Source organism: Oncorhynchus mykiss, chromosome 15 (genome assembly GCF_013265735.2).
Source record: "Oncorhynchus mykiss isolate Arlee chromosome 15, USDA_OmykA_1.1, whole genome shotgun sequence".
NCBI lineage: Eukaryota > Metazoa > Chordata > Actinopteri > Salmoniformes > Salmonidae > Oncorhynchus > Oncorhynchus mykiss.
Window position 1 is genome coordinate 14967118 of NC_048579.1, and position 20206 is coordinate 14987323.

General features: G+C 47.7%; 1 protein-coding gene across 5 annotated transcripts in view; it reads right to left on the bottom strand.

The window, feature by feature from the left end:
- LOC110490927 (phospholipid-transporting ATPase IB) overlaps positions 1-20206 on the bottom strand; it is a 97490-nt gene that overhangs the window by 46718 nt on the left and 30566 nt on the right. For all 5 annotated transcript variants that reach the window (XM_036943830.1, XM_036943828.1, XM_036943827.1 and 2 more), the window contains 14 exons: positions 16192-16303; positions 15847-16015; positions 15499-15626; positions 15332-15409; positions 15093-15226; positions 14913-14988; positions 14690-14795; positions 14419-14501; positions 14266-14315; positions 14121-14190; positions 13927-14011; positions 13616-13755; positions 10051-10189; positions 9678-9742 (listed from right to left, as the gene is read on the bottom strand). In XM_036943830.1, the coding sequence (XP_036799725.1) occupies positions 9678-9742; positions 10051-10189; positions 13616-13755; positions 13927-14011; positions 14121-14190; positions 14266-14315; positions 14419-14501; positions 14690-14795; positions 14913-14988; positions 15093-15226; positions 15332-15409; positions 15499-15626; positions 15847-16015; positions 16192-16303 (1435 nt within the window). The remainder of the gene's footprint in view (positions 1-9677; positions 9743-10050; positions 10190-13615; positions 13756-13926; positions 14012-14120; positions 14191-14265; positions 14316-14418; positions 14502-14689; positions 14796-14912; positions 14989-15092; positions 15227-15331; positions 15410-15498; positions 15627-15846; positions 16016-16191; positions 16304-20206) is intronic.

Below are 20206 nucleotides of genomic sequence, written 5' to 3' on the forward strand. Positions count from 1 at the left end.
AGATTCATGTGTTATTGTTGTGTATTGTTAGATACTACGGCACTGTAGGAGCCAGGAACACAAGCATTTCACTACACCCATAATAACATCTGATTTGAATACAGACTTTATGGATTCAATGAACCAACAGAGAAGACAGGATTATTTCTAGTCAGATGACCCCAGTTCATCCCTGTGATCTGAACTGATTTGACCCCTGTCAACTGACCAGAGTGGGAGAAACTACACACTAATCACACACACACACACTCCCTTTCTTTCGCCCAGACCAACATTCTTTTTGCCCCCTGCTTCCCTCCAAAATGTATACACGCACATGCAAGCACACACACTTCAAAACTGATCCAGCAACATGCTGTCACTCCTCTCTCTTGAAAAAATCTCCTCTCTTGTTCTCTCAGTCTTGGACTTTGTGTTTCTCTTCTAGTCCAGAATTCGTGTTTGCATTTACCTTCTCCCAAACAAGGGGAGAGTAAAACAAAGAGAATGAAAGGATATTACCGGTTGTCAGAGTTCTGCAAATCAAAGTCCCTGTGTGTGTGTGACTGTGTGAGAACGTGAGCGTGTGCTTGTGTTTGTGTTTAGGGACACAGTCAGATAAAGTCCTATCCATCTGCCCCAGCGGAACCTTGTGCCTGTTGTCATGATTACTTCATCTAACACCCACACTGTTATCATGAGGTAGTTTGGTGTAGAGGGGCCGGCACACTGTTATTACGAGGTAGTTTGGTGTAGAGGGGCCGGCACACTGTTATTACGAGGTAGTTTGGTGTAGAGGGGCCGGCACACTGTTATTACGAGGTAGTTTGGTGTAGAGGGGCCGGCACACTGTTATTACGAGGTAGTTTGGTGTAGAGGGGTCGTCACACTGTTATTACGAGGTAGTTTGTTGTAGAGGGCCGGCACACTGTTATTACGAGGTAGTTTGTTGTAGAGGGGTCGTCACACTGTTATTACGAGGTAGTTTGTTGTAGAGGGGTTGTCACACTGTTATTACGAGGTAGTTTGTTGTAGAGGGGCCGGCACACTGTTATTACGAGGTAGTTTGTTGTAGAGGGGCCGGCACACTGTTATTACGAGGTAGTTTGTTGTAGAGGGGTCGTCACACTGTTATCATGAGGTAGTTTGTTGTAGAGGGGTTGTCACACTGTTATTACGAGGTAGTTTGTTGTAGAGGGGTCGTCACACTGTTATCATGAGGTAGTTTGGTGTAGAGGGCCGGCACACTGTTATTACGAGGTAGTTTGGTGTAGAGGGGTCGTCACACTGTTATTACGAGGTAGTTTGTTGTAGAGGGGTCGTCACACTGTTATCATGAGGTAGTTTGGTGTAGAGGGCCGGCACACTGTTATTACGAGGTAGTTTGGTGTAGAGGGGTCGTCACACTGTTATTACGAGGTAGTTTGGTGTAGATGGGCCGGCACACTGTTATTACGAGGTAGTTTGTTGTAGAGGGGCCGGCACACTGTTATTACGAGGTAGTTTGTTGTAGAGGGCCGGCACACTGTTATTACGAGGTAGTTTGGTGTAGAGGGGCCGGCACACTGTTATCATGAGGTAGTTTGTTGTAGAGGGGCCGACACACTGTTATCATGAGGTAGTTTGTTGTAGAGGGGCCGACACACTGTTATCATGAGGTAGTTTGTTGTAGAGGGGCCGACACACTGTTATCATGAGGTAGTTTGTTGTAGAGGGGCCGACACACTGTTATCATGAGGTAGTTTGTTGTAGAGGGGTCGTCACACTGTTATTACGAGGTAGGCCGACACAAAATCATGAGATATTACAGCCTACCTACATCATCACAATTACACTCCCCAAGCAATAACCAACACACTGTGCTTCACACACACACACACACACACACACACACACCTCAATGAGTCCAACTGGAAGCAAACAGTGTAATGGCCTAACACGTTGGTGCTAATAACCCACAGCTACTTGTCACAGCAGAGAGACAAGCACACACACTAGCTAACAGATCGTAAACTAACATATTAACTGATTAAAAATCATTGTCAAACAGTCATTAGTAAACTGTAAATCATCATACATCATTGCTTTATGTAACTTTTAACACCCCGTATCTTTCTTAATGTAAAACTAACCATTTGGATCGTCCTGCACATCTACAGTTAAGAGATACTGCAGACTGTAAAATGACTGGCATCTCTGACGTCACTGCATGAATTCCTCTCATATAACTCCCTATGTTTGGGGGCAATCAAGTACTGTACATTTTCCCATGTCACCGGATGACAGATCTCTCAGTAAAGGCATTTTCAGTTCCAAACAAAATGTTATTTTTCATATGCATCTGCGCTGGGAACAGGCTTGAACAGAGATTCACACACACGCTGTTAACCTTTCTCTCAGGCTCTTGTGTGAAATCTTCTCAGGTTTATATTTAGAGCTGGGCAGAAAGGTTCAGATGGTGTGACATATCACAGATCACCTTCTCTCAGCGCGCGCACACACGCACACACGAGAGAATGAGGGAGTTGGGTACGGTAGTGAGGTGAGAGTAGAATGAGTAAGAGGGAGGTTGAGAGGGTGGAGAGGGGGGTATGTGAGGGGGAACGGGGTATGTCAGGGAGAGGGGGTATTGGTTAGTATGTTGGAGGGTGGTATGGTTAATATGTGTGAGGGGGGTATATGAGGAGGGTATGGTTAGTATGTGGGAGAGGGGTATATGAGGCGGAGGGGGTATGTGAGGGAGAGGGGGGTGTCTGAGAGAGGGGGGGGGTGTGAGGGAGAGGGGGGTATGGTTAGTATGTGGAAGGGGGGTATGTGAGGCGGAGGGGGGTATGTGAGGGAGAGGTTGGGTATGTGAGGGAGAGGTTGGGTATGTGAGGGAGAGGGGGGTATGGTTAGTATGTGGAAGGGGGGTATATGAGGCGGATGGGGGTATGTGAGGGAGAGGGGGGTGTGGTTAGTATGTGTGAGGGGGGGTATGTGAGGGAGAGGGGGGTATGTGAGGGAGAGGGGGGTATGGTTAGTATGTGTGAGGGGGGTATGGTTAGTATGTGTGAGGGGGGTATGGTTAGTATGTGTGAGGGGGGTATGGTTAGTATGTGTGAGGGGGGTATGGTTAGTATGTGTGAGGGGGGTATGGTTAGTATGTGTGAGGGTGGTATGGTTAGTATGTGTGAGGGTGGTATGGTTAGTATGTGTGAGGGTGTTATGGTTAGTATGTGTGAGGGGGGTTATGGTTAGTATGTGTGAGGGTGGTATGGTTAGTATGTGTGAGGGTGGTATGGTTAGTATGTGTGAGGGTGTTATGGTTAGTATGTGTGAGGGGGGTATGGTTAGTATGTGGGAGGGTGGTATGGTTAGTATGTGGGAGGGGGGTATGGTTAGTATGTGTGAGGGGGGTATGGTTAGTATGTGGGAGGGTGGTATGGTTAGTATGTGGGAGGGTGGTATGGTTAGTATGTGGGAGGGTGGTATGGTTAGTATGTGGGAGGGTGGTATGGTTAGTATGTGGGAGGGTGGTATGGTTAGTATGTGGGAGGGGGGTATGGTTAGTATGTGGGAGGGGGGTATGGTTAGTATGTGGGAGGGAGTTATGGTTAGTATGTGTGAGGGGGGTATGGTTAGTATGTGTGAGGGGGGTATGGTTAGTATGTGTGAGGGTGGTATGGTTAGTATGTGGGAGGGGGGTATGGTTAGTATGTGTGAGGGGGGTATGGTTAGTATGTGTGAGGGTGGTATGGTTAGTATGTGGGAGGGTGGTATGGTTAGTATGTGGGAGGGTGGTATGGTTAGTATGTGGGAGGGTGGTATGGTTAGTATGTGGGAGGGTGGTATGGTTAGTATGTGGGAGGGTGGTATGGTTAGTATGTGGGAGGGTGGGTGAATGAGTCTGGAGCAGTGGAAATTAGTTCTCTGTTTCAGGCCCCTTAGTTCCAGTGAAGGGAAATCTTAACACTACAGCATACAATTACATTCTAGACAATTCTGTGCTTCCAACTTTGTGGCAACAGTTTGGGGAAGGCCCTTTCCTGTTTCAGCATGACAATGCCCCTGTGCACTAAGCCAGGTCCATACAGAGATGGTTTGTCGAGATCGGTGTGGAATAACTTGACTGACGCTTGGCTCAACCCCATCAAACACCTTTGGGATGAATTGGAACGCTGAATGCGAGCCAGGCCAAATCGCCCAACATCAGCGCCCGACCTCACTAATGCTCGTGACTGAATGGAAGCAAGTCCCCGCAGCAATGTTCAAACATCGAGTGGGAAGCCTTTCCAGAAGAGTGGAGACTGTTATAGCAGCAAAGGGGGACCAACTCCATATTAATGCCCATGATTTTGGAATGAGATGTTCGATGAGCAGGTGTCCACATACTTTTGGCTATGTAGTGTGTGTGTGATGATTAATGAGCAGCACAGTGAAGAGGTTTGTGTTTGACTTGTAATGCGGGCGGTGTGACAGGACAGAGGGGGGTTGTGGGTAAGATTGATGAAATGTATATCCAACACTATGAGCCTGATCTGTAAAAGCCACCACCTCTACTGTAAAGACTGGTGTGTGTGTGATATATTTGATATAAAGGTGACAGATGGACATGTCACTGTGTAACCGTCACAGGTCGCCATGTTTACCCAGGAGGCATTGCTTAGAGGGTTTGTTTTGACAAAAGGGAGTGCCAAAAGGAGATCACATTACTCTCCTAACTCATCACCCTCAGATGGCTCCATATATCCCTCTCTCCAGTACCTCTCCCTCTATCCAGTGCCTCTAGCCACCTCTCCAGTACCTCTCTCCAGTACCTCTACCCCTCTCTCCAGTACCTCTACCCCTCTCTCCAGTACCTCTACCCCTCTCTCCAGTACCTCTCCCTCTATCCAGTGCCTCTAGCCACCTCTCCAGTACCTCTCTCCAGTACCTCTACCCCTCTCTCCAGTACCTCTACCCCTCTCTCCAGTACCTCTCCCTCTATCCAGTGCCTCTAGCCACCTCTCCAGTACCTCTCTCCAGTACCTCTACCCCTCTCTCCAGTACCTCTACCCCTCTCTCCAGTACCTCTCCCTCTATCCAGTGCCTCTAGCCACCTCTCCAGTGCCTCTAGCCAGCTCTCCAGTACCCCTCTCCCGCTCTCCAGTACCCCTCTCCCGCTCTCCAGTACCCCTCTCCCGCTCTCCAGTACCCCTCTCCCGCTCTCCAGTACCCCTCTCCCGCTCTCCAGTGCCTCTACCCCTCTCTCCAGTGCCCCTCTCCCGCTCTCCAGTACCCCTCTCCCGCTCTCCAGTGCCTCTACCCCTCTCTCCTGTGCCTCTACCCCTCTCTCCAGTACCTCTACCCCTCTCTCCAGTACCTCTACCCCTCTCTCCAGTACCTCTACCCCTCTCTCCAGTACCTCTACCCCTCTCTCCAGTACCTCTACCCCTCTCTCCAGTACCTCTACCCCTCTCTCCAGTACCTCTACCCCTCTCTCCAGTACCTCTACCCCTCTCTCCAGTACCTCTACCCCTCTCTCCAGTACCTCTACCCCTCTCTCCAGTACCTCTACCCCTCTCTCCAGTACCTCTACCCCTCTCTCCAGTACCTCTACCCCTCTCTCCAGTTCCCATCCCTCTTTCTCTCTCAATCTATTTCACTTTGTCTCTCCCTTTTACCTCCAGATGTTTATCTCGCACATCACACACACACACACACACACACACACCTCTTCCTGTGTACGGAGGGGTTGCTGACAGATGTATAGATAGCAGCATGAAGGAGACATGGAAAGGGGAAGAAAAGAGGGGAGGGAGGGAGACATCCGCCTGACTACCAACCACAAGATCAACAGAGATGAGCCTCACCTCCGAAAAACTAAAGAAACAAACTGAAAGAAAGCGGGGGAAGGAGAAGAAGGAGTGGTAAACTAGGACAAGAGATACACTGCAATGGGGCAACAGGTGTGGAATTATATTTTTATTATACATATATATTTGCTCCTGTTCTCCCTAACTCTAACAAACACAAACCCACCCACCTACAGATGTTACACACACACACACACACACACACACACACACACACACACAGTGGTGGCTCTAACCTGAACCTCAATCAGTTATTTTAAGTGTGATGTGAGATAAGTCTGTCTGCTTTCATCTGTGGTGACCTGTCCTCTCACCACACCTCTCTGGACCTGTCCTCTCACCACACCTCTCTGGACCTGTCCTCTCACCACACCTCTCTGGACCTGTCCTCTCACCACACCTCTCTGGACCTGTCCTCTCACCACACTTCTCTGGACCTGTCCTCTCACCACACCTCTCTGGACCTGTCCTCTCACCACACCTCTCTGGACCTGTCTTCTCAACACACCTCTCTGGACCGGTCCTCTGGACCTGTCCTCTCACCACACCTCTCTGGACCTGTCCTCTCACCACACCTCTCTGGACCTGTCTTCTCAACACACCTCTCTGGACCTGTCTTCTCACCACACCTCTCTGGACCTGTCCTCTGGACCTGTCCTCTCACCACACCTCTCTGGACCTGTCCTCTGGACACTCAGTCCCACTCAACACACACAACAGAACAAGGTAAGGGCCCAATCATCCTTCACATTAACCTACAAGAATGCATATTTTAATTAGTATATACTAAGTCAACAAAACAATATTTACAGTAGGAGGGATGAAATAAAGCCAACTGTTATTGGTTGAATTTCAGGGTGACAGGAATGTTACGTTGGAGTGGTCCCTTAACGTCAGTTAAGGTTTTAATTGAATAGACTCAGTCTGACTAATTACAGTGCTACTGAATGGTCTCATTGTCAAGAAAAGCATTTTACTGTAAACCGAACTCCCTTTCCCTCTCATTCTCTTATGGAAGTGTGTACTTTTCCCTAGCCACACACACACACTACCTACACACACTACCTACTCTACCTACCTACACACTCTCTCTCTACCTACCTACACACTCTCTACCTACACACTCTCTCTCTCTCTACCTACACACTCTCTCTCTCTACCTACACACTCTCTCTCTCTACCTACACACTCTCTCTCTCTACCTACACACTCTCTCTCTCTCTACCTACACACTCTCTCTCTCTCTACCTACACAATCACTCTCTCTCTACCTACACAATCTCTCTCTCTCTACCTACACAATCTCTCTCTCTCTACCTACACACTCTCTCTCTCTACCTACACACTCTCTCTCTCTACCTACACACTACCTACACACACACACACACTACCTACACACACTCTCTCTCTACCTACACACTACCCACACACACACTCTACCTACACACACTTTCTCTCTACCTACACACTACCTACACACTCTACCTACACACACACACACACAACCTACACACACTCTACCTACACACACTCTACCTACACACACACACACACACACACACTACCTACACACACACACAGTCTGAGACACAATGGAGTGTAGAGGCCGTAAACCTGTCTGCTATCTGCAGACTGTCTAACAGACAAATTAACTCCACTAAAGCAAGCAGACTGTGCCGCAGTGTCATACTTAAAAATAAAGATCCCTTATTAGAAAATGAGGCAAGTAAAAGTGAAAGTCACCCAGTAAAATAGGGAGGCAGGTAGCCTAGTGGTTAGAGACAGGTAGCCTCGTGGTTAGAGCAGGTAGCCTCGTGGTTAGAGACAGGTAGCCTAGTGGTTAGAGACAGGTAGCCTAGTGGTTAGAGACAGGTAGCCTCGTGGTTAGAGACAGGTAGCCTAGTGGTTAGAGACAGGTAGCCTAGTGGTTAGAGACAGGTAGCCTAGTGGTTAGAGACAGGTAGCCTAGTGGTTAGAGACAGGTAGCCTAGTGGTTAGAGACAGGTAGCCTAGTGGTTAGAGACAGGTAGCCTAGTGGTTAGAGACAGGTAGCCTAGTGGTTAGAGACAAGTAGCCTAGTGGTTAGAGACAGGTAGCCTAGTGGTTAGAGACAGGTAGCCTAGTGGTTAGAGACAGGTAGCCTAGTGGTTAGAGACAGGTAGCCTAGTGGTTAGAGACAGGTAGCCTAGTGGTTAGAGACAGGTAGCCTCGTGGTTAGAGACAGGTAGCCTCGTGGTTAGAGACAGGTAGCCTAGTGGTTAGAGACAGGTAGCCTAGTGGTTAGAGACAGGTAGCCTAGTGGTTAGAGACAGGTAGCCTAGTGTTTAGAGACAGGTAGCCTCGTGGTTAGAGACAGGTAGCCTAGTGGTTAGAGACAGGTAGCCTAGTGGTTAGAGACAGGTAGCCTAGTGGTTAGAGACAGGTAGCCTAGTGGTTAGAGACAGGTAGCCTAGTGGTTAGAGACAGGTAGCCTCGTGGTTAGAGACAGGTAGCCTCGTGGTTAGAGACAGGTAGCCTCGTGGTTAGAGACAGGTAGCCTCGTGGTTAGAGACAGGTAGCCTAGTGGTTAGAGACAGGTAGCCTAGTGGTTAGAGACAGGTAGCCTAGTGTTTAGAGACAGGTAGCCTAGTGTTTAGAGACAGGTAGCCTCGTGGTTAGAGACAGGTAGCCTAGTGGTTAGAGACAGGTAGCCTAGTGGTTAGAGACAGGTAGCCTAGTGTTTAGAGACAGGTAGCCTCGTGGTTAGAGACAGGTAGCCTAGTGGTTAGAGACAGGTAGCCTAGTGGTTAGAGACAGGTAGCCTAGTGTTTAGAGCGTTGGTCCAGTAACTGAAAGGTTGCTAGATTGAATCCCCGAGCTGACAAGGTGAAAATCTGTTGTTCTGCCCCTGTTCTACCTACTGTTCCTAGGCTGTCATTGTTCTTAACTGACTTGCCTAGTTAAATAAAGGTCAAATGTAATAAAATATTACTTGCATAAAAGTCTAAAAGCATTTGGTTTTAAATATACTTAAGTATCAAAAGTCAAAATCATTTCAAATTGCTTTTAATTTTGCAAACCAGAGGGCACCATTTTCTAGTTTATGGAGAGCCAGGGTCACACTCCAACACTCAGACATCATTTAAAATCTAAACATGTGTGATTAGTGAGTCTGCCAGATCAGAGGCATGGGATGACCAGGGATGTTCTCCTGATAAGTGTGTGAATTAGACCATTTTCCTGTCCTGTTAAGTATTCAAAATATACTTTTGGGTGTCAGGGAAAATGTATGGAGTAAAAAGTACATTATTTTCTTAAGGACTGTACGAAAGTTAAAGTTGTCAAAAATATAAATAGTAAAGTAAAGATACCCTGAAAAACTACTTAAATGGTACTTTACACCCCTGCTGAGACGGAGTGTGTGTTTATTCTCACGACAGTAATCCAGCCACTTAGAATCAGCAGACTCTACATGAAAACAACATACATACTGACCCTCAACTCAACCAGCCTAAATCACAGGTTTAAATGGAATCTGACCAGAGCATACTGTGTTCTATAGAGTGTCTCCTATGCCAACGTGTTTGTGTGTCTGTTTGTGTGTGTGTGTGTGTGCGCGAGAGAGAGAGAGAGACCGGGATGAGAGGAGAGAAAGCGATACAGCAGTATGTGTCTTTCATCTCTTTCTCCAGGAAGACACCAGACACCTTAATTACCTCCACCTGTGAGCAGACAAAGAGACACACACACCAATCTCTACTCTGCCACACCCCGATTCCCACGGTAACACTCTAGAGCCCACACAGACCCAAAGAGGAGAGGGAGGAGGGAGTTGAAGATGAGGAAATGGCTGGATGGAAGAGGTGAGGAAGATGTACTCACATCCAGTGAGTCCTCGTTGACGATGAGGAGGGACATGCCGTGGGTCACCAGACGACAGGAGTAGCCTGAGACAGAGAATACAATACCAGATACAGCACAGAAATAGACACACGTCTCTCTCTCTCGCTCCATGCCCCTCTCTCTCTCTCCATGCCCCCCTCTCTCTCTCTCCATGCCCCCCTCTCTCTCTCTCTCTCCATGCCCCCTCTCTCTCTCCATGCCCCCCCTCTCTCTCTCCATGCCCCCCCTCTCTCTCTCCATGCCCCCCCTCTCTCTCTCTCCATGCCCCCCCCTCTCTCTCCCTGCCCCCCCCCCCCTCTCTCCATGCCCCCCCCCCCCTCTCTCTCTCCATGCCCCCCTCTATCTCGCTCACCTATGTTGATGGCGGTCTCCTGTTTGTCTCCAGTGAGGACCCAGATCTTGATGTCGGCCTTCATCAGAGTAGCAATGGTCTCAGGGACCCCTGCCTGGAGACGGTCCTCTATAGCTGTGGCCCCCAACAACAACAGATCCTACAGAGAGAGAGAGGGGGGGGGGGGGGTTGAAGAGACAGGCTGGGCAGCAGAAGCATTAGACAGGGTAACCAAGTTGAAGAGACAGGCTGGGCAGCAGAAGCATTAGACAGGGTAACCAAGTTGAAGAGACAGGCTGGGCAGCAGAAGCATTAGACAGGGTAACCAAGTTGAAGAGACAGGCTGGGCAGCAGAAGCATTAGACAGGGTAACCAAGTTGAAGAGACAGGCTGGGCAGCAGAAGCATTAGACAGGGTAACCAAGTTGAAGAGACAGGCTGAGCAGCAGAAGCATTAGACAGGGTAAGAAGTGGTCTGTATCATGTGGGTCAAACAGCAGCGTGGGGAAAGTCTTATTGTTTCCCAAACATTTACTTTGAACTCTATTAAAACACGCAAATACAGTCATGTAGTCACCCATACACACCCACACACCAGTTTTAAGGGTCTCTTGGCAGACTGGTGAGGGTAATTATCTCTGTAGTCTTCCAGTCTACCGAAACCCTTTCCTCCCTTCTATCCCATTACCTTCCCCCTCCTCTCCTCTGGGCCGTCTCTCAAAACCCCTCTTTACTGGAGGGCTGCCTCTCATTACAGCCAAACAAAGGCAGCTGTGGAGTCATGTGCCATCCTAATGGCCAGCCTTAATGTATACACTCTCAGAATGAGTTTTGTGCCTACAGCTGCCATGTCCAGACTATTAATAACCACAGACATGATCACGTCCAGATGTATACTGGAGATGTCCTCTGGGTTACAGGGTGTCTGTACTGTTGACACCTTAGGGGAGTGACCGACTGGTGTTAGCACACACACACACACACACACACACACAGAGGGGGGTGGGGGGGGGGGGGGGGGGGGGGGGGGGGGATTCCTCTGGGGAAACGGGGCTTCTTCAGTACTGAGAGGTCATAGTTCTCAACAGTTGATCAGTGGGACCACTCTGCCCTCTGCTGGACAAACTCACCAGCCACGCAACACACTGACTGAAGGGGATGGAGTGAGGGGTAGTCACCATCTTACCAACCCAACAACACACTGACTGAAGGGGATAGAGTGAGGGGTAGTCACCATCTTACCAACCCAGCAACACACTGACTGAAGGGGGTAGAGTGAGGGGTAGTCACCATCTTACCAACCCAACAACACACTGACTGAAGGGGATGGAGTGAGGGGTAGTCACCATCTTACCAACCCAGCAACACACTGACTGAAGGGGGTAGAGTGAGGGGTAGTCACCATCTTACCAACCCAACAACACACTGACTGAAGGGGATAGAGTGAGGGGTAGTCACCATCTTACCAACCCAACAACACACTGACTGAAGGGGATAGAGTGAGGGGTAGTCACCATCTTACCAACCCAACAACACACTGACTGAAGGGGATAGAGTGAGGGGTAGTCACCATCTCACCAACCCAACAACACACTGACTGAAGGGGATAGAGTGAGGGGTAGTCACCATCTTACCAACCCAACAACACACTGACTGAAGGGGATAGAGTGAGGGGTAGTCACCATCTTACCAACCCAACAACACACTGACTGAAGGGGATGGAGTGAGGGCTAGTCACCATCTTACCAACCCAACAACACACTGACTGAAGGGGATGGAGTGAGGGGTAGTCACCATCTCACCAACCCAACAACACACTGACTGAAGGGGATAGAGTGAGGGGTAGTCACCATCTCACCAACCCAACAACACACTGACTGAAGGGGATAGAGTGAGGGGTAGTCACCATCTCACCAACCCAACAACACACTGACTGAAGGGGATAGAGTGAGGGGTAGTCACCATCTCACCAACCCAACAACACACTGACTGAAGGGGATAGAGTGAGGGGTAGTCACCATCTCACCAACCCAACAACACACTGACTGAAGGGGATAGAGTGAGGGGTAGTCACCATCTTACCAGTCCAACAACACACTGACTGAAGGGGATGGAGTGAGGGGTAGTCACCATCTTACCAACCCAACAACACACTGACTGAAGGGGATAGAGTGAGGGGTAGTCACCATCTTACCAGTCCAACAACACACTGACTGAAGGGGATGGAGTGAGGGGTAGTCACCATCTTACCAACCCAACAACACACTGACTGAAGGGGATAGAGTGAGGGGTAGTCACCATCTCACCAACCCAACAACACACTGACTGAAGGGGATAGAGTGAGGGGTAGTCACCATCTTACCAACCCAACAACACACTGACTGAAGGGGATGGAGTGAGGGGTAGTCACCATCTTACCAACCCAACAACACACTGACTGAAGGGGATAGAGTGAGGGGTAGTCACCATCTTACCAACCCAACAACACACTGACTGAAGGGGATAGAGTGAGGGGTAGTCACCATCTTACCAACCCAACAACACACTGACTGAAGGGGGTAGAGTGAGGGGTAGTCACCATCTTACCAACCCAACAACACACTGACTGAAGGGGGTAGAGTGAGGGGTAGTCACCATCTTACCAACCCAACAACACACTGACTGAAGGGGGTAGAGTGAGGGGTAGTCACCATCTTACCAACCCAACAACACACTGACTGAAGGGGGTAGAGTGAGGGGTAGTCACCATCTTACCAACCCAACAACACACTGACTGAAGGGGGTAGAGTGAGGGGTAGTCACCATCTTACCAACCCAACAACACACTGACTGAAGGGGGTAGAGTGAGGGGTAGTCACCATCTTACCAACCCAACAACACACTGACTGAAGGGGATAGAGTGAGGGGTAGTCACCATCTTACCAACCCAACAACACACTGACTGAAGGGGGTAGAGTGAGGGGTAGTCACCATCTTACCAACCCAACAACACACTGACTGAAGGGGGTAGAGTGAGGGGTAGTCACCATCTCACCAACCCAACAACACACTGACTGAAGGGGATAGAGTGAGGGGTAGTCACCATCTTACCAACCCAACAACACACTGACTGAAGGGGATAGAGTGAGGGGTAGTCACCATCTTACCAACCCAACAACACACTGACTGAAGGGGATAGAGTGAGGGGTAGTCACCATCTTACCAACCCAACAACACACTGACTGAAGGGGGTAGAGTGAGGGGTAGTCACCATCTCACCAACCCAACAACACACTGACTGAAGGGGATAGAGTGAGGGGTAGTCACCATCTTACCAACCCAACAACACACTGACTGAAGGGGGTAGAGTGAGGGGTAGTCACCATCTCACCAACCCAACAACACACTGACTGAAGGGGATAGAGTGAGGGGTAGTCACCATCTCACCAACCCAACAACACACTGACTGAAGGGGATAGAGTGAGGGGTAGTCACCATCTCACCATGCTAGACAGTACAGAGAAATATATATATATATATATATTCGCAATATCTAACTACACATGCAATGCTAATCACTAACCGCTAAGCCCAACCTTAACTCTTACCTTCTCCAGCAGTTCATAGCAGTCCTCTAGTTTCTGGGCCCGGTCTTTGATGATAGTGCTAATCCGGGTGTACTCCTTCAGCCACTCCTGGTATACCCCCTCCTCCAGATCAACATAGGTAAAACACAGAGTCCGCAGACCTGGGGGGGGGACACGGTCAACATGTAATACAGTGGTAATAAGGTAGAAAAAGGGAGTGAAAGGGAAAAATGAATCTTGCAGAGAAAAAGATGGTAAAAAGGTAAGAGAACGTAGACAAAAGATAGCAGGAACAAATATGACCAGCACATTTACAAAGAGAAAGGCTGTACCCTCGGTGGCGAACTGTTCCAGATGTGCCATGGTCAACTCTTTGTACTGAGACGAATCAGTGAGACGCTCAAAGATCACATTATCCTGAAACACACACCATGACATCATCAACACGCGCCAGTTCATCTTCAATATGAGCAATGCCACTATGGGAATAAACTGTGGTGCATTCAATGACTGGGGTTATACTCACTGCTCCCTTGCAGTACAGACGCAGTTTCCCATCGGGGGTTCGGACCACTACAGACATGCGCTTACGGTTACTGGAGAAAAGGGAATGACTGTTAAGTGTCTGTGAATGTGTGTGTGTGTGTGTGGGGGGGGGGGGTTTAATTTACCTTGAAAACTCCAGCACATTCAGCAGCTCAAAGCTCTTCTCCTTCCCCCTCTGAAAGACACAAACAAATAGAAAGAATTCAACAGAGAAGAGGATGAATATTTACCCTTCCTCAAATGACGCACTCCATCCCGTGTCTCAAACCCACACTTACAGCTTCCATGATAACGGAGCCAGGAGTCCTTGCTGTGAAAACGAAGCCCAGACCTTTGGCTCCTTTCACCAGAGCTCCTTCATCTGAGGAAAGGAAAACACACATGCAGTGCACATACATGTTGAGTTGATTCGATTGGCTCTAATGTGTTGTAGCTTGGATGTGTCTGGCTCTAAGGTGTAGTAGCTTGGATGTGATTGGTTCTACGGTCTAGTAGCCAAGTTATGATTGGCTCCTAGATGTATGAGCTGTGTCGTGATAGGCTGTCTACCTGGCGAGGAGGCCTGGTAAATAAGCTGGTCCTCCTCTCTCTCTGGGACCACGGTGTGACACACCGCCATCATCGTCAGGAACTCACAGATTTGAGCAGAGGTCGGCTGGAGAGAGGGAATGAGAGAGAGAGCGAGAAACAAAGAGAAAGAGAGTGGTCATACACAGCCCAGTGTCAATCTCTTTCAGTATAATAATTACCATGACAGAAGGGGAACACCTACATGGTTCTCCTCAATGTTCTGGATGAGAGTGGGGTCATCAAACTCTGTGGAGTTAAGACTGCTGGACGGCAGGGGGCTGAGGGAGGAGACGGACAGAATTAAACACTACTAATTGACACTAACTACATAAAACAAAAATAAAGCACAGCCAAAGGTGAAGAATAAGAGGAGGTCACTGACCTGAAGTCCTCTATGGAACGAACAACATCCAGGTCAGGGAAGTGGCCGTATGTGATCCCAGCGATGGTACACTTCTTAAAGTGCATGACGTTACAGGTGAGAGTTCCTGTCTTATCAGAAAACAGATACTTCACCTGGGAGAGGGGGAAAAGGAAGGATATCAGTTCACAACAGGAATCCACTCTGATTGGTTGAGCTCGGATGTGAACATGATAAAGATTGGTAGAGTCCATCCTCACCTGGCCCAGTTCTTCGTTGAGATTGGACGTTCGAGCCATGGCGGGTGTGTCTGTCTCCGCGTAGTACATCTCCACATCCTGACACCAAACACAGAGAAGTTGGATGAAAGACATCTAAAGACAGCCAAACGCTCTCTAAACACACCCGAGCCTGCGTCCGTGCATACCCAGTTGATGAAGAGTGCCTGTGTGAACTTGACGACCTCCAGAGTGACCAGCAGGCTGATGGGGATGAGGTTGTTGTAGAGGATGATGAACGTCAGCAGGTTATACCAAAAGTTAGTGGAGATGTCACCTGTAGACACACACACACACACACACACACACACACACACACGGTTGTATGGAAGAAGAATAAATGACTACGGCATGTGTGTGTCCAGGGGTGTGTGTGTCCAGGGGTGCGTGTGTCCAGGGGTGCGTGTGTCCAGGGGTGCGTGTGTCCAGGGGTGCGTGTGTCCAGGGGTGCGTGTGTCCAGGGGTGCATGTGTCCAGGGGTGCGTGTGTAATCTCACCGGCGCGTGACAGGTACCAGCAGGCCTCCTCAGTGTGTTGTTTGTTCCAGATGGAGGCTCCTATAGAGCTCACTAGCGCCATCACCAGGAGGATGCAGAACAGCACCAGGATCTGGACGTTGGTCACCCGCTCCACGTTAGAACGCTTCAGAGGGGCCTTGGTGGAGTTCTGGAAGGAACATTCACCACATTAGTACATCCTTCATGTGGAACTACAGAACACCCTAAATGACACAGAGGTCAGGAACTCAGTCGACCGCTATGGAGGAAGAACCGCAAACTCTACAGCCTTCATTAGAGTATTAGAGTTTAGATTTGCTTGATCCAAGGCTTGAAATGTCTCACCTGCATCAGTTTGGAGTCATGTCCAGTGTAGACTATAATACCCACAACCCATTGTGTGTTCCTGAGCTGGGCACCTCGCAGCAGCACCTGGTCAGGACCCAGAGGAACCGCACTGGAAAGAGAACAGTGACGAGCAGGTGGAGTTTCAAAATGATGCAATCCTATGTTAGGTGTGTGTTCAGAGAGAGAGAGAGAGAGAGAGAGGCAGTCATGTAGACGAACAGCTCCTCACTTCTGGTTGCTAAGAGTGAGATTAACAAGATTAAATTAGCAAAACATATATATAGGTAATCAAATTGTACAACTGAAGATCAACACAGGAGGAAAAGATTGACAGAGTGAGTAAAAAAAAACTAAATTCAACGCAGCAGCAGTGACTGAGATACTCCTTACCCCCCTCCATACCGACCACCCCTCCATACCGACCACCCCCCCATACCGACCAGCCCCCCATACCGACCACCCCCCCATACCGACCAGCCCCCCATACCGACCAGCCCCCCCCATACCGACCACCCCCCTCCATACCGACCACCCCCCCATACCGACCACTCCCCCCATACCGACCCCCCCACACCCCATACCGACCACCCCTCCATACCGACCCCCCCCTCCATACCGACCACTCCCCCCATACCAACCCCCCCACACCCCATACCGACCACTCCCCCCATACCGACCACTCCCCCGATACCGACCACCCCTCCATACCGACCCCCCCCTCCATACCGACCACTCCCCCCATACCTAACCCCCAAACCCCATACCGACCACTCCCCCCATACCGACCACTCCCCCGATACCGACCACCCCCCCATACCGACCACCCCCCCATACCGACCACCCCTTATCCACACCCCCAGTCAACAGGGAGGCTCACATGGGGACACCTACTACAGAGCTCTATGGAACCCCTGACACACCCCTCACAGTACCCAGACCCTGTGTACCCCAGCCCCAGACACACCCCTCACTGTACCCAGCCCCAGACCAAGCTGTAAACCCACTATTCTGGTAAAACTCACTGAGGTGGCCATCCTCATTGACTCTAATGGGAAATTCATCCATTAGGATAAACTCTTCCCCCAACACAAGGTGTCCAAAATATGGATGCACTCCACATCCTGCCCCAGCCTGACTTTGGCATACCAGGCCACATTATTATTCACACCGGCACCAACAACCTGCTAGAGGAGCAGGAGAGAGTAGGCAGCCTGGTCAACAGAGTAGCAGAGAGGGCCTCTGAGTGGTTCTCCAACATCACCATCTCCACTCTGCTGCCCCGCAAAGACTTTCATCCCGTATACCATTCAGGAGGTCAATGCTGACATCACCAGAGGGTGTGGCCTACTCCCGAACGTGTACGTTGTTCACCACCCCAACAATCACCCCAAAGCACCTGCACGACCACTCCCACCTGAGGAAGCAGACGTATACCATGTTTGCCAAGTCTCTAAAGCAAGTGGCACTTGCCCCCCCTGCCCAGACCTGGCTCCCCTCCCCTCCACAGGGCCCAACAGCAGGACCAGCGCAGCTACACAGAGACCCCAGAGGACAGGAGAACTCTGTAGGTTTGAGTGAGATTAAACAGCTCCTCCAATACATCGGCACTGAACACACACAGCTACTGTACTAAAAGTTTACTTGTTCAATGAATAGTTACTGTATTTCTGTTATCCTGTTTATTACTCTGAACAACTCAGTAGTTACTGTATTTCTGTTGTCCTGTTTATTACTCTGAACAACTCAGTAGTCAGTAGTTACTGTATTTCTGTTGTCCTGTTTATTACTCTGAACAACTCAGTAGTTAGTAGTTACTGTATTTCTGTTGTTCTGTTTATTACTCTGAACAACTCAGTAGTTACTGTATTTCTGTTATTCTGTTTATTACTCTGAACAACTCAGTAGTTAGTAGTTACTGTATTTCTGTTATTCTGTTTATTACTCTGAACAACTCAGTGGTTACTGTATTTCTGTTATCCTGTTTATTACTCTGAACAACTCAGTAGTTACTGTATTTCTGTTGTCCTGTTTATTACTCTGAACAACTCAGTAGTCAGTAGTTACTGTATTTCTGTTGTCCTGTTTATTACTCTGAACAACTCAGTGGTTACTGTATTTCTGTTATCCTGTTTATTACTCTGAACAACTCAGTAGTTACTGTATTTCTGTTGTCCTGTTTATTACTCTGAACAACTCAGTAGTCAGTAGTTACTGTATTTCTGTTGTCCTGTTTATTACTCTGAACAACTCAGTAGTTACTGTATTTCTGTTATCCTGTTTATTACTCTGAACAACTCAGTAGTTAGTAGTTACTGTATTTCTGTTATTCTGTTTATTACTCTGAACAACTCAGTGGTTACTGTATTTCTGTTATCCTGTTTATTACTCTGAACAACTCAGTAGTTACTGTATTTCTGTTGTCCTGTTTATTACTCTGAACAACTCAGTAGTCAGTAGTTACTGTATTTCTGTTGTCCTGTTTATTACTCTGAACAACTCAGTAGTCAGTAGTTACTGTATTTCTGTTGTCCTGTTTATTACTCTGAACAACTCAGTAGTCAGTAGTTACTGTATTTCTGTTGTCCTGTTTATTACTCTGAACAACTCAGTAGTTATTGTATTTCTGTTGTCCTGTTTATTACTCTGAACAACTCAGTAGTCAGTAGTTACTGTATTTCTGTTATCCTGTTTATTACTCTGAACAACTCAGTAGTTATTGTATTTCTGTTATTCTGTTTATTACTCTGAACAACTCAGTAGTTAGTAGTTACTGTATTTCTGTTATTATGTTTATTACTCTGAACAACTCAGTAGTTAGTAGTTACTGTATTTCTGTTATTCGGTTTATTACTCTGAACAACTCAGTAGTTAGTAGTTACTGTATTTCTGTTATTACTCTGAACAACTCAGTAGTTAGTAGTTACTGTATTTCTGTTATTCTGTTTATTACTCTGAACAACTCAGTAGTTACTGTATTTCTGTTGTCCTGTTTATTACTCTGAACAACTCAGTAGTCAGTAGTTACTGTATTTCTGTTATCCTGTTTATTACTCTGAACAACTCAGTAGTTATTGTATTTCTGTTATTCTGTTTATTACTCTGAACAACTCAGTAGTTAGTAGTTACTGTATTTCTGTTATTATGTTTATTACTCTGAACAACTCAGTAGTTAGTAGTTACTGTATTTCTGTTATTATGTTTATTACTCTGAACAACTCAGTAGTTAGTAGTTACTGTATTTCTGTTATTCTGTTTATTACTCTGAACAACTCAGTAGTTAGTAGTTACTGTATTTCTGTTATTCTGTTTATTACTCTGAACAACTCAGTAGTTAGTAGTTACTGTATTTCTGTTATTCTGTTTATTACTCTGAACAACTCAGTAGTTAGTAGTTACTGTATTTCTGTTATTACTCTGAACAACTCAGTAGTTAGTAGTTACTGTATTTTTGTTATTCTGTTTTTTACTCTGAACAACTCAGTAGTTAGTAGTTACTGTATTTCTGTTATCCTGTTTATTACTCTGAACAACTCAGTAGTTAGTAGTTACTGTATTTCTGTTATCCTGTTTATTACTCTGAACAACTCAGTAGTTAGAAGTTACTGTATTTCTGAATGTGTCATTCTTTCTTTTTGCAACATGAAAACATTCAGGGCTGAAGAGTTTTGCACAGGAGTTTAAATCAAATGTTAAAGACGTTGATGTCATCATTCTGCAGGAGACATGGAGTAAGGCAGACATTGTCACTGTCCCACAGGCTACAGAGAGGTCATTGTGCCGTCACAGAAACACAGCTCTGTCAATAGAGGCAGAGACTCCGGAGGATTGGTCATTTTCTACAAATCCCAACTACAAAATCTAATTGATCCCCTAAATATCACATTTGGTTCAAACTGAAAAAAATAACTTGTACTGATAGAAAAATATGTGTTCTTTGCGCAATATATAACCCCCCTCAGAATCCCCATATTACTCAGAGGAGATCTCTCCCCCCCCCTCAGAATCCCCATAT